The sequence below is a fragment of the Notolabrus celidotus genome, chromosome 14 (genome assembly GCF_009762535.1).
Source record: "Notolabrus celidotus isolate fNotCel1 chromosome 14, fNotCel1.pri, whole genome shotgun sequence".
NCBI lineage: Eukaryota > Metazoa > Chordata > Actinopteri > Labriformes > Labridae > Notolabrus > Notolabrus celidotus.
The window spans coordinates 5,590,054-5,609,069 of NC_048285.1; the positions used below are offsets into that span (position 1 = coordinate 5,590,054).

Below are 19,016 nucleotides of genomic sequence, written 5' to 3' on the forward strand. Positions count from 1 at the left end.
ACGGTGTGTTTTTAATAACCTGGTGCAGTTTGATCCATGCAATAACTTACATTACTATCTATTCACAAGACAGAAGTGTACAGTGTGTATATATGTGTAATATTTGTTATATTTTATTTAATTCTATTTCATTTTATTGGGTTTTTTTATTTGTTCCATTCTATTTTATTGTTATTTTACTTTTATCTATTTATTTTATAATATATTTTATTCTATTTCATTGTATTCTATATTATTTTATTCCATGTTATTTTTACCTTTATCATTACAACTATTCTTATTCTTATTAGATTTTTAACTATGTAAGTACAATCTTTGTATTCCCTGTCCCATGGATCAATAAAGTACATCTTCTCTTATATCTTATCTTAAATGTTAGCACGGCACATATGTATAAAAGATAGGTTTGTGTCTCAGGCGGTCTGCTTTAATGTGTAAAGTTTAATCTATTGTGAAAATATATTTATAGTGAATTTTATGGCCACGATAATCGTGAAGTGAAAATCTGACACCCGCGCATAAAACCCAAATACAGGGTTACAGTTTCAAACCTCTTTAAGGGCGCCTCAGTAATTAATTACATGGCTTACAAAGGCCCGTACTCTTCATGATAAGCAACATTCATGTGTTTATAATGAGAGAACATAGAGCGACATATTTCTAATCATCGAGCCCGACCGTGTCTTCAGTCAGACATTTCATGCTGCGAAGGATGTACGGTGAAAGTTAAGCTTCAGTGACACAGCATCACTCCGGCACAGCTTGTCCCACCCGGCCCCTCCATGTTCCTTTGGTTCCCTCACACTCTGCCAAAACCCACACATGCCCAGACTCTATGCTTTCACACAGTTTCACACCAGGAAGCTGAGAGGAGTCCTTATGTCAGGCAAACTGTGACAGCCCGGCTCTGACACGCCATGCATTTGTACCTCTACTATCAAGTTTCATTCATTCATTTAGTCTGACTGCAGCATGTCAGATATCTACGGTGGCCCTGAAGTGCAAAAAAATGTACATGCTGCTATAAATGTATTTTAGCAATTGAGAAATACTGTAATAGCAGCACCAGGGTAACTACTTCTTCTGGTTTGGTTAATGTTGTAGTGTTTTCTAATTTGTCAGGGTTTTCTGAATTGCCATAGTGTTTTCTGATTTGCCCTTCAGGGCCACCGTAGATATCACTGCATCATACACTCTATTACAAATGTGTGTAGCTTCAAAAACATGCCATATGGTGACTGAAGCTGCATCCATTTTGGGCCCACATTCTCAGCTGAAGTCACATGTCTGCAGTCCTCAACATCAGCCTCACAGTTGCCGCAGCAGGCATGGTCAAGTGATCAACACCCGGCTTCAACATGACTACAGCAGAGATCCCTGTTAACCAACAGTCTGACAGAATATCAGTGTCAAGAGAAACCTGCAGGGCTGACCACCCAGAGGTGAAACACCGGTGTTCCCTCTGTCGCTATGACACAGGGGCGTGTCTGCCTGTCAACACACGCACATCGCACGACGAAGACAGCTATTTGCATTGCATTTCAATAAACACACACACACACACACATATGGAAAGCTTCAGCTTGCATGAGCATCTACTAAACGTGGCTGCAGCTGAATGTTGTGCTGTTAGCCTTTTGCTAACTTTCCTAGGCCCGATCTGGATGCACCACGTGGTTCCTCTTGCTATTGGCGCGATGCACACCGGCTTCATGCCAGCCACACCTCAACCACACACCATATCTACTCTGATAATCACGTTATTAAATGGAAAAACACAGCACATACCGAGGAAGTGAACAGCCTGAAGGTGTCAGCATTGGTCGAGTGGATGAATGGGAACACTTACTGGATGACTGTCAAAGCTAAAAAAGGAGGATGCTACTGGTGTTAGCTAGTCTTGCATTCAAAACCTCAACACACAAGTCATTTTCAGAAAGCTTAAAAGGCTTCAGTTGGCTCAGTGTTACCCTGCAGAAGTGCTGTCAAACGGTGTCGTGACGACAATGAGTGCTGAAAGTAGCTCCAGTGAGTCAGACAACCTCCAGCCCAGTTTAACACCAGCAGCATCACCACTGCGACAAGCTACGTTTACATTGATGCAGCAAGCAAGGGATGCTGAAGTGATTGAATGGTATAACTTATATTTCATGAGTGCAAAGCGACCTGTCAGGTGTCAAACATCTTAACATGAGGCTAATGGAGGTGTCACTGGCAGCTGAGCTCAAAACCTGTCAATTCAGTGTTTCGATTTGAAGATGGTGTCACAAAAACACTTCTTGTACGCTGGATCTGCTCTTTAATATATTGCGGCATATATGCCATGTATTTCAAGCTGTTTCTGTAACTTGAGGAGTCACATTAACACCCTACATACCAAATAAAATGACTACCGCCAAACAGAACTGGTTTCAGATTGCTGGCAGCACCGATACAAGGCAATCACATGGTTTCAAGGATCATGTTAGCAGTTTGCATTTTATATTCCACCACAGCAGTCAAAACATGTCTTAATACACAATTAGGCAGGGGTATAAGATAAGTAAGGAGTCACAGCTCTCTGTCACACACAGCTTCCACATAACTTAGTGATTTAACTCAGAGCTACCTGTGTAGCCTGCTGGGAAGCTAGCTAGCCAAACGGCTGTGTAGCTAGCTAACGTAGAAAACGTTTACCGGCGAAAAACAACAACACAATGAAGCGACAGTTTGTTACTCATATATCATACACACACAACACTACGCGTCTAAAATGTGATGGCGATGTAGAAAGGAGTCCGTTTTGGTTGTCTAACGTGGTGTTTCTGTGCTAACTGGACGAGCTAAAGTAAAAGAAAGAACACCCACGTCGCAGTAGCATGGGATGCTAACAGCCAGCTAGCCTGCTAATCCCTGAAAACAGAGACAGGAGTGAAGAAAGTCTTCGCAGAGAGAGAGATCTTCACACGAAAACACCAAACATACATGGATTCATCACCACAGACTCTCCTTGTAACAGCGGATTAACATTTAGATTAAAAAGTGAGTATTTTATACGGATTTTAGCAGAGGACCGGGGCCGTTACCTTTCTCTCCTTGAGTCCGCAGAGCCGGACGGACGGAAATCTCCCCGGAAGCCGGCAGGAAGGTGATCCGGCAAAATCCTGTCACGTGAAAGTTCCACAGGAATGATTTTCTCTGTTTTAAAATCTGTAAATCAGGAGTTCAAAATACCTCTACAATATTCAAAATACGTAATAATTCCATTTTACTAAAGAAAACAAAAACATCTACTTTTTTTTTAAATGTATTTACAGTTCTGAGTAATAAGCACATGGAGGAATTAGGTCGGAGGAGAAAAGTCATCCTAAAACCAAATAAGTATACTTAAAAAAAAATACATATATATATCATACTCATCCCTGGAAATAATCTCTACAATTCCAATTTAATATAAACCTCAGTGAATGTTCTGTAAAAGACAATAGAACATATTCAATTTCCTTGTAAAACATCTAGTTTGTGTTTAGAGGATTTTCATAATTTGATTTTGTGTTAATATACGATAATTAACCCTGATTTACAATTCATAAGTGATGCAGATCAGACAATTAAAACATTCGTATAATAATTTGGTAATACTCACTATACATTTTCATCATAAATGTAATTTCTGTAATTCAGTTACTTTAATACAATTATCTTTATTATTTGTGTGTATGTGCATGTATGTATGTAGGTGTATTTTTTTTTCACTTTTTTTTTCATTTTAATTTATTTTTTTTACATGTTCTCTATTAAAAACATTTGATAAATCTTTCATTTATCTGTTTTATTATTCCATTCCTTTTTATCATTATTACTTGTATTGTCATTTCACATGTCTGAGCCCTTGTTTGATTGAATTTGTTTTGTCTTGTTTATAAATTTAAAAAGTTACAAATAAAATATTTTTAAAAAGTTTAAAATCAAAAACTTTGCCTCAACATACACTTATCATAATGATCTCTTTTCTGATTTGACTCCACACAGTGAAATAAAAAATGTTTTCTTTAACATGTATTTACTTTCTAAATCTTTCCTTTATTTATATCTTTCTTTTTGTGTCATATCGTCACGCTCAATTTGTGTTTCTATTACAACATAATTATAACTGTTATTACATTTGTATTGTGCAATAAAGCTGAATGAATGTGGAGAAAAAGCCTTCATACTTTTTGTCCCCTTGGTTAATTCAGTTGTGTTTCTTCAGGTTGATTTTATTATTTTGATATAAGAGATATTTCCATGTTGCTCCCAAAATTAAGCCAGGTTCTTAAAAAGCTTTCAGCTGAGATCTGTATGACTGGCTCTTTTCTAGAGTCCTTTAAATAATGTTTTATTTCATCTCAACATAGAGGGTAAGAAAATTCAATTTCTGTTTAGTCGTTTTAGTACTTTAGGTACATTTTGTGCAGAAATATTAGTCACAATTAGAAAACTTACGCTATAATGCCAATCTTTGATTTGAAACAGACAACTCATAATAACTGTTGATTATTATTTATGCCTATCTAATTTTTGTATTGTCCTATAATTTGTTAATTTATCATGTTAAGAGTCATATGGTTTTATATCAGCCACCATCTATGACCTATTTCTAAAACGCTTGTTACAAAGAAAAGTTATGTATAGCCCAGAAAACATAAGGCAGAGAATTTAATTTTAATACTTTAAGTGAGTAAATTTGAACTTAAGCATATGCACCTATCGGATGTTTCTGGGACTGTAAAGAGGAAAAATAAAATAAATATAAAGCCTGTGAAAACTTTTTAACATTTAAATGGCTCTGTTATGACTAAAACCATTCAAATGCAACACTTATTACATTTTTACTGTTTTGCTTTTAGGTAAACTGAACGCAGTATCACAGAGGCAACACATGTAAAACTTCACGATGGTTCAAATAGTGCTTTGTCATTGTTATCTTAAATTATTCAATATCCACATGATTCACAACGTATCTCAGTAGACAGGTATGCTGCAGAAAATTCATAGACAAACAAAAAGTCATGAGATTATTTGGCTCGAACTCTAATGACGTCAAAGCATATGCATCAGTGAGTACAGAATACATACACCTGTCTGTTATCTAAGCCTTAAACTCCCCTTCCCTCTAGGTGGCGCTTGTAGGAATCCACAATGCTGTCTGATAATGACTAAGCACAAAGGCTGCTGCAGCCTGCTTTATGTGAGTAAGTTAAAATAAGTCAGCCATGAGAAACGAGCACACAGACAGAACATTTCCACCTTGTGGATCAGAGTTTTTATTTTTGATTCAACCTTTTACAGTACTGTAACAAAACCAAACAAAAACAGAAGAAAAAATGTGATAAGGAATACATACTTTCAAAGGCTCTAATTACAAAAGATGACTGAGGATGTATGTAGTGGGGAAACACATTTGAAGCACTGAAGTGGTCTGAGCAGTTGTTATTTATGTACTGATTAAACAGGTTCCCACTTATGAACTGGACCCAGGTCAGTTGAGCTGGTTTGGTACATTTAGGAAAGGTGGATCAAATTTAGAGCAATGCTGAAACCATCTTTGTTGAGTCCCAGTTTTACCCTCCCAGTGTCATCCCAGACCAATTATCCAGACCCCGATCATCCATTTTTAACGACTTCTGGGGCTGGGCCACAGATGACAGTGAGAAGACACAGCAAGGAGGAAGGATAGGCCTGTCTTGCCCTTCTCAGTCATGCAATAAACAACTAAATATAACAACTGCCGAGAGCCATGGAGGGCTGCCCTTACAAACAGAGTGAGAGGCCAATGAGAATGGGACGGGGGCAGTCTAGGTTTCATAGTTGGGATTCTTGCGGAGGATAACAAAGCCCTCCAGGATAGGGGTGACGGGGAGGTACTCCTCTGTGGCCAGCTCGGCCCTCTCTCCGTGAGCCAGCAACACTGGCGTGGTGTGAGTCTGGAAACCTGTGATGGCTTTTGGCTTTCCTGCTTGGCCCACAACATCCACAGCCTGAAAGAGATCAAACACAGACACGCTCATGTTAAACTGACATTTCTCTTTTCACTCAGACCAGAGTTTCTGGGTTCCTGAAATGAGTGAATAACTTCTCTATGTGGAAAAAAAAGAAAGAAGTGTCTTTTTGCATACAGGCTAAGAGATACTGAGAGGGCAAGGAAAGAAACAGCAGTGTGGGTGTAAAAAGAAGAGGTGCAGGTTTGTGTGGAGGACAGAAATAAAGGGATGCAAGGTGAGCAGATTAAAGTTGTTTGTGAGTAAACAGTGAAACATCAAGTCAGAGAATACAGAGCTATTACTACAATATATAACATAACCTAATATATAAATGGTGTCACGTATCTGTTGAAAAAAAAAACATATCTCCTCCCCGTCTAAAGCTCTACAGGTATACTGTCATCCTGTGGAAACACTGGACTACATGGCTAGTCAGTGAGTTCCTGGGTCTACATTTGTTGCTTACAACCTTAATTCTGACATCAATAACATATAATATATTAGGGATTTGTTAGCGAGTAGAAATGACAGATACTTGATGGTGAATTCTGTTTTACTGGCAAGACTAAAGCCGGATTTATACTTCTGCGTCGAATTGACGGCGTAGCCTACACCGGAGGTCCTCGTAGCTCCCGTACCTACGACTAGACTGAATAGACTGTAGATAAAATGGCCGTCATCTCGCTTGGCTCGAAGTGCAACCGCCACCAAAGCTGCTCCCCCTAGTGGCTGGCTGCAGTTTAGTTCAAAAACTCTGTCTCCCCCATTCATTTGGTACGAATATTTCTCACATCCGTATGCTGTGGTGATATGTAGTTATTATTTGACTGTTTTGTGTTCAAGGCCTCTTTTTTCTGAAAAGTTTCTTTTTCGTTAGTTATTCTAGGGTGGAGCTCGTTACCATGGAAACACACCAATTCCCTACTGCGCAGACTCTGGCTGCAGAAAATGTACCAGATGTCGGCGTTCTGGAACGGGATATTTTGGCTTCAAAACCGTATAATGGGAAAAGGCGGAGCGACGCTGTCCATTATATATACAGTCTATGGTACCTACACAGAGGCCTACGCACGTAGCTGACATGCACCTCCTCCAAAATGTAACTACCCGCAGAATCAACGCGGACTGCAAGCCCTGTGATTGGTCGGCTCGGCTGCACTATATTTCCTACATTTACAGCGCTTCCAGGATCCCCGCTCATCGGCCGTGTATTTCATCTCCTCCTCTCTATTCTTCATGTAATCATGTCTGTATGATAAACAGCAACATGTATCAGCTGTAGATTAACATAACATGCTCTGAATCTCTGTGGAAAAGTAAACAGTGACTGTAGCGGGGCCGGGAGCAGGCGACCTGCTATCAGAGAGACCACACTGCCCTCAAGCGTTTCGGTGGAGCATTGCTGCACGACACGGACACATCGACGCACAAGTATGTGGTGCTCATGTCTGCATCAGCCCCTGCTGCGTAGGGGCAAGGCAGAAGTATAAATCAGCCTTAAGAGTAGAAGTTTTTGCCTGTTTCAAGCTTTTATTCTGAGCTTAAAAAAAAAAGCATCTGCAAGCACCAGATTCATGTTCAAGAGTCAGTCATGAGTGGTATTGACCTTCTGATCTTGTTCTCACAGGCAGTATTTGGTGAAATATGTCAAGAGCTCCCTGTTTGCATTTCTGACTGCACCATCATGCAGAAATGTAATTTAAGTTATTTCTTTGTAAAAAGTGAAAGCATATTTGTGTATCCTCTTCAACATCCTGAGAGTTGGATTCTACAAAGTCCTTTAAAAACAGTGTCTGACAGTAATAATAATAATACTTATGGACTATCATCTTCTGCAGTACTGAAAGTATGCTAAGTAAAGTACACAGTTATATATGTTTTCCATGGACAAAAGCAGACAGCAAACAAACATTCTCATCTGACTGGTTAAACCACTCTTCATCGGCCTCACCTGTCCGACTCTGACAGACACCGGCAGCGGTCGCAGCTCCTCATCGAAGGTGACGAGCATCCGAGGCTGCATGGCGGCTACCAGGCCGTAGAGAATGTAGTGAGACTTCCCCAGGATAACTGTAATACACACAGTGAACACCAGAGCAGAACATCAACAAAGAGGAAATCAAAAGTGAAGTACAAGTTGTAAATTAGAGGACAGGATGGAGGATATAAAGTGTGTGAAGCAGCAGGAAGAAAAATGAACTGACTGTTCTTGACGTCAAGGAAGGAAACGAGCACGGTGAGAAGTCCGGCCACTGCGACCTGACTCATCAGCTGTCTGTCGCTGTGGTAGGGACAGAGTGTCAGTGTGCCTTTGCCCAGGTGAGTCAGACCCTGCAGAGACACAAACACAGAGTCAATATACACACACACTTTCCTTAAAGTTCACTTTTGTCTGGTACAGAGAGCCTCTTGTGTTCCCACCCACCTGAGCCAGTCGGACCATGAAGAGATTGTTGGGGTCTTTGGCGTGATACTGGGCCAGCTGCCGCAACATAGCAGCCAGACGTGCGTTATTTGTGCCTGAGGGAGTGGAAAAAGTGAAGAGGCTGTTGAATATGATGAGGAAGTTCACACCAGGGTTCTCCCAGAGGTGACAGGAATGTGCATCATCGTTCAGAGTGACAAATGCATCGCACCTTTAGCTCAAATGTTCTTCATGGAGAGTAATTTTAGTGGCATTCAACTTGAACACAGAAAAATGGTGCATTTTTTGAGGGCTGTGGCATTAGTCATACAAAGTTTTTTTTTTTTTTTTTTAAGTTATATTTTTGGCCTTTTTGCCTTTATTATATAGGACAGGTGGAGAGAGACAGGAAATGTGGGGAGTAGAGAGTGGGGGAAGACATGCAGGAAATGGTCGACCGGCCGGGAATCGAACCGGCGACCCCTGCGACGAGGACTGTAGCCTCTATATGTGGGGCGCTTAGACCGCTAGGCCACCAGCGCCCCCTAAAGTTTTGTTTAATTGGTATCAAATCTAAAGATGAGGAAGTCTCAAGTATAAATACGTTTAGACTGGATCCTTCTACGCTGAGCTGGTGTTTACAGTGTCTGTATTTTACAGGAAATAAACCACGCTTATTGGTTGCATGGTTTGGATAGAGAGTTAGTTCAACTCGTCAAACTTTATTTCTTCATCCTCCTAAATGTTTTACTTGTAGAAGTCAATTCTCAATAGTTTCAGGGGCACCAAATTCTGGTATATTTATTTCAATGTGGCTAAAAACGGTTTGTCTTTAAAATGTTATAAAAGATGCTTGAAAACACTTTTAAACACTGTTACTTAATTATACCCATCATGCTCAACCACATACTAAGACAGGTATCCATACACATCCTATTCTTATTTTGTACTTTTGGATTCTGTTAATGTAATAACTGTGTTTAGATTTACTGTTAATTTTTGATACTATACACTGTATATTGTTTATATTTGTTCTTTTTTTGTGTGTATTTTTCAATTGTGCAAATATTAAAAACAAATAGTTGGAGTTTTTGTTCCCCTGTAGATTGCACCAGTTGATAACAGCTGAGATGGAGTGAAATAATGGAGAGAATGACAGGTAATCCTTTTAAATAGAGAAGTTAAGCAAGCAGAACTTTCCCCAAATAAAGCTACCTCTCTTGTTTTGTCCATATCTGTTTGTGTGCCACACATTGCCAGTGTATTAATAAACATCCCTGCAAAACAGCTCCACAAACATACCTACATGTGAAGTGCAGCAACTGTAAGATTTATTGTGGTGTAACCAGTGGTGGACAGTAACAAAGTAAATGTACTCAAGTACAGTTTTTGAGTATCTGTACTTTACTTGAAAATTATTTTTGGGGGGTACTTATTACTTTTACTCCATTTGAAAGACAATTATCATACTTTAGACTCCTCTACATTTCTATCAGTGCTCTAGTTACTCTCTACTTTATCTCTGAAGTCAGCTGATGAATTTTCTTTTCTGAAATCAGATCCTAAAGACGTAAACTGTTGGTGTCCTTGTGTTTGGTTTGTCTCAGTTGTGTAGCCGTACCTCAGTTGAGCGTAGATCAAACGTTCTTCAGATCAGTGCGTTCATTTAGTCGTAGTGATGATGGCTATGACTGAGAAGGATGATGATTCTCTACCTGAGCACCGCGGCCGTATTTTAAACCCACGTTTGAGTTTTTGAAATAAAGAATGATTGTTTGTATTGTTGTAAATCTCTGATCTGTTTACCACACAAACTTCACCACAGCCTCCAAAACATCAGCATCTAACCTGAGAAAGCATGTGGAGGTCTGGAGCTAACACACTGCTTTGATTCAAGAGGAACATTGTAAACTTGTCTGTGCTTGTAGTAACTTAGTTTATATTTCATGGTAGACTTTGTAGATGGAAATCTTGTTTTCTAGATAAACAGAACAGAGCAGAATGTTCACCCATGCATTCTTGACTGATCTCATGCTTTGTGAAAATACGTTAAGAGATATTTTAAAAAGTACTATGAATACTTCAGTATTTTTAAAATCAAGTACCCCAGGACTTAAACTCAAGTAACAACTTTCACTTGTATTGGAGGAATATTTGACCAGGAGGATCTTTACTGTCTAACAAGAAGGTATCACTTGTGGTCTATGTTTCTGGTAGGCTTTTGTTGGAGTGCCCTCTAGTGGACACAGGCTGATAGGAGCATTGACAACACATTAACTTAAAGAGGCAAAATTGGAGCATTAATGATGGGAATATAATCTTTAAAAATAGTGAAATTAGAATGGGATTGTAGAGTGATTGGTATCATGACTCTTACATTAATTCAGCCATTAATCAAAGGTTAAAAACAAATTGTTCCGCATTGAAACCCCAAGCAGAAAGACTGGACCAACACCTAAAAAAGGGGTATGTAACACCTTAATGCCACTTATATTTTGACATGATTTATACAATTCATGCATCCGTCCTTGAACTCACCACTGCCCACCATGCCCATGGCAAAGATGGAGTTGTGGGACACCTCTGGATCGGCGTCGTGTGAGAACTTGCTGAGGGTGTCCAAGATGTTCAGACGAGGGTTGGACACAGAAATGAGAGCCAGGGCGAGGGGCACCGCTCGCCTCAGGGTGGGCTCCCCGTAACGCAGCTGATGACAGAAAACAAGAGCGTCAATGTGGCCGCGTGCTTTTCATTACCAAGAGAGGAACAACCACGAGGCTCTAATCATTTTAATTGCACATCGATGCTGTCACCTTCAAGTCTATGTCTTTGACACACGATGAGAAAACCTCTTTGTGCCGTCATCTTTGGTCTGACTCATTCAGATGTACTTAATGAATCAAACTGAGTAACAATTAACTGATCTTAAAGTAAAGACCAAAGAGAAAATATATGCAGGAGGATCAAAAGTGAGACTGATGCAATGTGGATCAAAAGGAAAGAAAAAAGAGCGACTGATGGGAAAGGCCTTTAAAGTCACGATAAGCGGAGGAAGGTTTCTTTTTGAACCGGCTCAGAGGATGGAGGAATGTGACGTAGATCAAAAGAATAAATTAAAAAGGTGGTGTGAACTCGAGGTGTGAAAAAAAATGAGCAAGAGAGAAAACTGAGAACGAGTAGTGCTACTGACCAGATGTCCAAATGTCCGCAGTGCCATTTCAGAGCCGATCTCCTCCCCCATGGCAATAAGAGCAATACCAAGAACAGCTACACCCTGAGAGGAGGCACATCAGAATCAACAATGAGGTTAGGAATGAAGAGAAACACTGACATTTCATTTCTATACAAGGATAACTGAAGTCCTTACCTGGTGGGAGCCCATGTCAGCAGCACTGTCCTTCTTATCCTTGTCCTTCTTATCCTTCTTGTCCTTGTCCTCCTCTTTGTCCTTCTCCTTGGCTTCATAGTGCTCGCTGCAGATGTGGAGGAGCTGCTGCACTTTCAGGACATTACCAGAGCCTGAGGTGGAGGAGAATCAGTACAGATTTAGAAATGAAAACCAGCAGACTCTTCATAAAAAGTAGATCTGGGTTTGTTTGGCGAACACACAATTGATTACATGCAGAGACTGAGTATTGGATATCTATCTACAAGTTTAGATCTGCAGAAAGACACTGTACTGTGAGACTGACCTGCGTATGCACAGATATCCACTAGTGTGTTGGCAAAGCTGCGGAAAGGCTCAGGTACAACCTGAAGGGCTGCCAGGGTCGTCTCAATGGCTTCTCCTTTACCTATGGACAACAGATAAAGACACAAACAGGACAGTTAAAGCGGCTTTACTGAGACAGGGAAGAGGAAACTTAAAGATCAGTTCATACAAGGTGGCAAAGTGATTACTAGAGATTCAACTCTAACTTTCGGCACTTCTTCACATTTCTTTTTACATATGAATCTGTATTTTGTCATATACAAGTACAAAGGTGATTATTATCTTAGGTATTCAATCTGAGGCAGCCAGTGCTTACCAAGGTGGTTGAGTCCCAGGCCTAAAGGTAACCAGTGGGCGTACGAGTCCTTCAGCTCCTGCTCATTCTTCTCCATGATGGTCTGGACGATAGTGGAGGTCACGTCCCCGTTACAAGATCCTACTGCGATCATCCCACAAGCCAGTGCCGTCACTCCCACCACCTGGAGATCAAGCACACCCTTACATTTTACTACTGAACATAAGAACAGTAAGAGGAGATAAAATACTTCATATAAAACATGTATGTGTACCTCCATGTTGGATTTCGAGTCTCCCATGACAGGGAGAAGAAGAGAAAGGACGTCTTCTCTGTTAGAGCCAGCATAGGCCAGACCCAGTCTGAAACCAAGACGCACAAAGCTTTAATGTTCAGTCACAGAGAAACACTTCACTGATACATAGAGGAGAGACTTAAGAGGAACAGACCAGCCAAAATAATAGATTTAAAGCTAGACACTTTTTTTAATCAGAGACATAATTTTCTTTCACAGATTCAGTTTCAGTCTCCTCACCCAAAGATGGCTCCTATCCTCATGATGTTGCTGTTGTGGAGGACGTAGTCAGAGAGCAGGGCGAGGGCCGGGTCACATTCATTCCTCACACCGGAGTTGACAATGCCACAGGCCAGGAGGGCACCAGACTGCAGAGAGAGAGAGAGAGAGAGAGAGAGAGAGAGAGAGAGAGAGAGAGAGAGAGAGAGAGAGAGAGAGAGAGAGAGAGAGAGAGAGAGAGAGAGAGAGAGAGAGAGAGAGAGAGAGAGAGAGAGAGAGAGAGAGAGAGAGAGAGAGAGAGGACACAGGTGTAAGAAAAACAGGATGGATCACTTAGATGCATGTTTTCATTGATCCTCTTAATTAGTAATAACACTTTAAATGGATATCATGGTGGATAATAGTAAAATTAACACATTCAAAACACATAGTCACATATATAGTTTCCAAAATGTCAGAGTCTAATGTTTACCTTGATGTAATCCTCAGAGGAATACAGATATTTGTCAATCTGAGTCAGACCGCCGTCCACGTCCCACAGCAGGATCATACCGAGGGAGGCTGCAGCGCTCAACATACCTGAGGACAATAATATCATCTACAGTGACTGAAGGATCAAAGCTATGAATATATGACAGTCAATGTTAGAACTGATTCCTACAAATGTCCACACAGTTTTTAACCGAACACTACAGCTACGACTGTATTCGTCTGTGTCGTCTCTTACCGTGGTCCTTGTTCTTGTACAACCACTTGTTGCCGTCGTCTGTGAGCAGCTTGTCCTGTCCGAAGGCCGCGTTGACGAAGCCGTTTACGAAGGAGGAGGCCAAGTTCATACGAGCCGAGTCCACCTGAGATCCACTGCCTCCAAACCCTGCAGCACAGAAGTCATAAAATCCACCATTCATGAAGAAGCTCTGATTATAAATGATCTACTGCATCGTTCAGGTAAATACAGTAAGACTCACTGTTGTTTTCCAGATGTGTTTTGTAGATGTCATCCGGGACTTTGGGTTCCATGATGTCCAACTGTGGGGGAACAGACGGGTGTTACTCATGAAGGTGAAAAATGAGTCATCACGACGGTGGCAGTGACGGTGAATTCAAGGGTACGGCCCTCCAGCTTGTCCTATGAATCACTCGGCATGAAACCGCCCCCTGTGTTCAGTTTGCAGTGATACATGTAACCCCACAGAGACACCTCTCAACACAATACACTAACTCTGTAACATCCATGTTTTTGATATGTGACAATTAAAGGTCAACCTCAGCTGGACTTTGTGTAAAGAATAGGATTTAGCAGTTTAGTACAAAGTCTCTTTGAACATAAAGGAACATTTCTAACTTATTCCTTTCTTAAAAATAGTTAAGACAATAATCAGCATCAAGAAGTTAGAATTTATATATCTAAAAGGGGTGGGACAGAATATCAATAAGGCAATATATATCAGTCTCCATAAACGTAGACATATTCTCCTTTCTTTTCAGAAAAATAACCGGCAACTTAAATAAATTCCTCATATCTACAATGATACCAGACCTCCCTTTCTTCTAACTATTTGAATGTCCTATATCGTCTCTTACCTCTCTGGCCAGGGCCAAGAAGTTGCTGTTGAGCTGCACGTTAGACATGATCTCCGTCAGGTCTTCATAGTCCTCCACGTCCTCATTGAGCTCCAGGAACATGCCATGACGACCAAGCATGAACGCCATCTGCTTTTGGATAACTCTGAAAGAACAAGAGAGTTTTCTATTGATAAAACACCCACCATGACACGATACACTTTGCATTTCCAGGACAGAGAATTTTAAAAACAGTACAACATATAAGAACAGCACAGGGCTGCAACTGTTACATGCAAGGTTTGCAAGATGTAGTTTAAGAACCTTGAGTAAGTTTAGTTGAAACTAACATATGATCTAAGAGCTCCTTATTCATATCAGTAAGGAGTTTTCTAAAGTTGCACTTGAAACAAAAGTACCTGCCTTTATTTCCCTAATTATCTAGAGTGTACGGCAAATTAAACAAAGAATATGTAGTGAAAAGACTGTGACCTTTAAAGACTCAGTCCTGCCTTCATGGAGTGAGTCACTTGAAGGTTATTTTTATCCTCAACTAAAGTTTGAAATGTGGCTTTGTGCAGAACAGATGTAGGTTTTTATTCCCCTTATAAGTTCAGGTAATGAGCTTTGAAGGGATACAGCTTCTATGAGCATCAGGGATGATTATAGAGAGCAAAAACTGCTTCAGGGTTCATATGCACACCTGACTAACGCTAAAGATAATAATGGGGGACCTATGTGGATAGATTTAACCATTTTCATGATGTTTTGGCCAAGAAAAGTGATGTTAATCGTCCTTACATGTCTTTGCAGGATGTGAAGATGTTTTCCACCAGCTCCACATCGTTCAGCATCAGGGCCAGGCGCAGGGCTTCTGGGTAACGGTTGAACTTCCTGAAGATGTTCAGGGCACATCGTAGCAGTGCAGAGTTTTCTGGCTCAGGGACGTAACTCACACAGCTGGAGGAGTGATGCAGAACATTAGAGTATGAAAACATCAACGCCTCTTCAATGGGACGAATAATATGATCTGTGTTTTCTACATTAAGTATAAAACTGTAACATACCTAGTGAGGTACAGGCAGACTTTGCCGTAAGCATTTTCATCGATGTAGTCCTCCAGCATGTCCAGCCTCTCGATCTCCATCAGCAGGTCGCACGCCTCATGCTCGGCGTTGTGGGCCATGTTGTAGGGGACGATCTCCTTCACGAGTTTCAGCAGTGTCTCCTGTTGTGCCTTGTCGCTCTCCTCCACCTCCTGCCACTCTTTGGCCACCTCGCCGGCCAGGTGCCTGGAAGACAACAGACAGAGAGGAAGCACATAAGAAACCCAGATATGAACACTTAAATGTATTCAGAGTAAAACAGATTAACCAAAAGAAGTTACAATGAACCAAACAAAAACCTGAATTAATTCCCATTCAAAAATCTCTGCACTAGGTGGCATCAGCTGCATTTGTATTTGTATTTGAAGCAACGCTGTGTCTTACCTGACATATTCATGTCCCCAAGAGGCGAGCTCCTCCTGGGAGCCGAGCAGACGATACTTCAGACACTCCCTCTCTCCGCTCATGGTCATGGCCAGCACTGACACCACGTCAGCACAGAAACGCTGCACACACACAAACATCAGCAAGAGTTTGAGATTCACATTTTAAACCAAGACCGATGAGTAGCGATTAGTTACTGTACTTGTTGTTTAAGCCGTCCTCACACATTAATCAGCATTTTGTTAATCAATTAAACATTAATGCCATTTTTATGCTCCTTTTTGGGGAGGGGGGGGCTATTTGCCAACAAATGGTATTTGAAGACAGAGCAGAACAATACACAATGTATCAAATAATATATGAATGATTATTTTGTGGGCAGAGAAAGCACCAATGCATATGTTTGCAGAGTAGAGCCCTACCTTGTTCTCTCCAGCAGCCATGCCATCGAAGATTTCTTTGAGCTTGCCGTAGTGTGGGCGCAGGAATTTGAGGGGCTTGGGTACGGAGGTCATGGAGGTGGTTGAGGAGCGGATAAGTCTGCGCAGCTCTTCCAGTGCAGGACGGTACAACGCTGTGTCCTTCTCCTGTTGATGCACAGAAATGGTTGAGGCTTTATTGCAACTATACTCAAAGATGAGAGGTGTTGTTAAAAATAAAAAAAGGATAAATGTAACACTTACACCCAATCTCTCCACCATCATCTCCAGATCCTCTTGTAACTGCTTGTCTTCCTCTGACTGTGAAAGGAGAGATCAAGATTATAGATTACTTATAAAAATCAAGATAACATGAATGTTAGAATACAGCGATTCAGCAATGGTTGATAAAATGCAAGTTACAAATACAGTACAATAATACAAATGACCCTAAAAGGTTGAGCACAGGATCGATGGCATTAGCACAACCACAAGGAGTTAGGGAGTAGCGGCGCAGTGGATCAGACTGGAGGGAATTCTCCAAAACCAAAACATTAAATCAGTCAAAACATCATTTATATATTACTGTTTCAAAACTTCCTTCAACTCCTGTACCCTAAAAGACTCTACTTGCCACTATGCTTTAAAACAGAAAGATATACCACAGTTTGGGGTTGATTATGTTGTCTTCTTACACATTAACATCAAAAGCTTTCATTGCCAACTTCCTGCAAACTACTGTTTCTGCAGAGAGGTACAGTATAATGAACCCCTTGTAATTGTAAAGAAATACATCATATCAGAAAGATTGGTGATGTGATGACTGTGAAACTCAGAGCTGAAATACATGTTTTGTGCATTAATATTCTGTAAAGCTTTGTGTATGCTCTCTGAGTTCTTACATTTGATGCATTTAAATAGCCCCCCCCCCCCTATTGAGATGTCACTGGAAAATTTCTTGCAAACTGTATCTCGCTTATCTTTTCTCAGGAGCAGTGGAACACTCCTTTATTTTCTGGTATATTTTTTCCACATTTGATCACGAAAACAGACCAGAGTCCACATGTTCAGACTGGAAATTAAATCCAGATTAGCAGCCTGCCAACTTCTTAAATTTGAACACACGAGTTAGTCAGAAATCCGATTTCTCCAACAGCTCATCAGTTTTACAGTGAATGCCTCTCTGGAGCAATTAAAGCAACTTTAATCTAAGTTTTGTTCATTTATAACTCAAAGCACTTTCAAACTACTTTAATTAATTAACTCATGTGTAATTAAAATGATTGATGTGTACTTTAAGCATGGGCATAATGACATTTCAACAATGTACACTACCAGTCAAAAGTTTGGACACACTTCTCATTCAATGATTTTATTTATTTTAATTATTTCCAACATTGTAGATTAATACTGAAGACATCAGAACTATGAAATAATCTGGTTTTGCCATAATCTGGATTACAACAGTAGTCAAATAGAGCTATCCATTGTGTACTAACCCTACCTCTGAACAACACAACTGATGGTCTCAAACACATTAAGAAGGCAAGTCATTCTACAAATGAACTTTTGACAAGGCTCATGTTAATTAGAAACCATTCCAGGAGACCACTTCATGAAGCAGACTGAGAGAATACCAAGAGTGTGCAAAGCTGTCATGAAGGAAAAAGGGGGCTACTTTACAGAATCTAAAATATAAAACATATTCTGCTTTGTTTAACACTTTTTTGTTCATTAAATAATTCCATATATGTTCTTTCATAGTTTTGATGTCTTCAGTATTAATCTACAGTGTTTACAATAATTAAAATAAAGTACAAACTGTTGAATGAAAAGCTGTTTCCAAACTTTTGACTGGTAGTGTATAATCAGAAGTGACACAAAGTATGAAACTAGGACTTTTCAGGTTTTCAAAGTCTATCAGAACAATCATAAACAGACAACTAACCAGTTTACTTTAACTACAAGTGAGGTTAATGCCACAGAATTACATGTGCTCGGTTGTTTATTTGACTCCATGTTGGCTGCTTTGTCATGTCACCTAATGTTATCACAGCTAGCTAGCAAGCTAACACTGCTGACAGTACACAACTAGCAAGCTAACGTTAGCCGACCGGTAAGCTAAAGTTAGCTACCCGAGTGAGCTAATCTAAAGAGTTTGAAATCAGTATCAGAAGGTAATAATGTTATTTAGCTTGAGGGATAATCATAATGTAACTTAGAGTCTGACAGTTGTGTATTTTTAATGTTAAAGGACTCGGCCTGCTCTCCCATGTTGTCAAAGCGGCAGTGACTAAGGCAAAATATCACCTCTTAGCATGAATGAGAAAGACCCCCCAACATACCAATTCCTGCTCCTCTTTCTTATCCTTATCCTTCCCAGAGGGCTTTTCCTTTTCCTTCTCCTTCTCGTCGGTCTTCTCGGGCTGCTTTTTCTCCTTGTTTTTTGCCTCCTCCATAGCTGCGGTTGTGTGAATTGTTGGCTAACAAACGGAACTAAAGGAGGGTTGCTGAGAGCGGATTTCTTCTTCGTTGGTGTGAAATGTGTTTTGTTATTTGGTTACAGCGCCCCTACTGGTGGTTATTTTCTTCTTCCTCTTCTCTTGATTAACTGGCG

General features: G+C 40.4%; 2 protein-coding genes across 7 annotated transcripts in view; both read right to left on the minus strand.

Annotated features, from left to right (window-relative positions):
• LOC117824996 (eukaryotic translation initiation factor 4 gamma 1-like) overlaps nucleotides 1-3,171 on the minus strand; it is a 54,219-nt gene extending 51,048 nt beyond the window's left edge. For 4 of the 6 annotated variants that reach the window (XM_034700563.1, XM_034700561.1, XM_034700560.1 and 1 more), the window contains exon 1: nucleotides 3,066-3,171. The gene's annotated coding sequence lies outside the window, so the exon portion shown is untranslated. The remainder of the gene's footprint in view (nucleotides 1-3,065) is intronic. The other 2 variants (XM_034700562.1, XM_034700564.1) reach the window with 2 other exon arrangements.
• A 2,085-nt stretch (nucleotides 3,172-5,256) lies between these two features.
• psmd2 (proteasome 26S subunit, non-ATPase 2) lies at nucleotides 5,257-18,945 on the minus strand. The gene is made up of 21 exons (XM_034700790.1): nucleotides 18,745-18,945; nucleotides 16,664-16,720; nucleotides 16,403-16,567; nucleotides 15,981-16,102; nucleotides 15,558-15,782; nucleotides 15,292-15,450; nucleotides 14,512-14,656; nucleotides 13,896-13,956; nucleotides 13,655-13,801; nucleotides 13,400-13,506; nucleotides 12,949-13,076; nucleotides 12,688-12,775; nucleotides 12,435-12,597; nucleotides 12,099-12,200; nucleotides 11,774-11,925; nucleotides 11,597-11,680; nucleotides 10,945-11,113; nucleotides 8,428-8,522; nucleotides 8,207-8,333; nucleotides 7,954-8,072; nucleotides 5,257-5,999 (listed from the first exon to the last, which is right to left on the minus strand). The coding sequence occupies exons 1-21, from the start codon at nucleotides 18,856-18,858 to the stop codon at nucleotides 5,817-5,819; spliced, it is 2,712 nt and encodes a 903-aa protein (XP_034556681.1). The 5' UTR covers nucleotides 18,859-18,945; the 3' UTR covers nucleotides 5,257-5,816.
• Nucleotides 18,946-19,016: the final 71 nt, after the last annotated feature.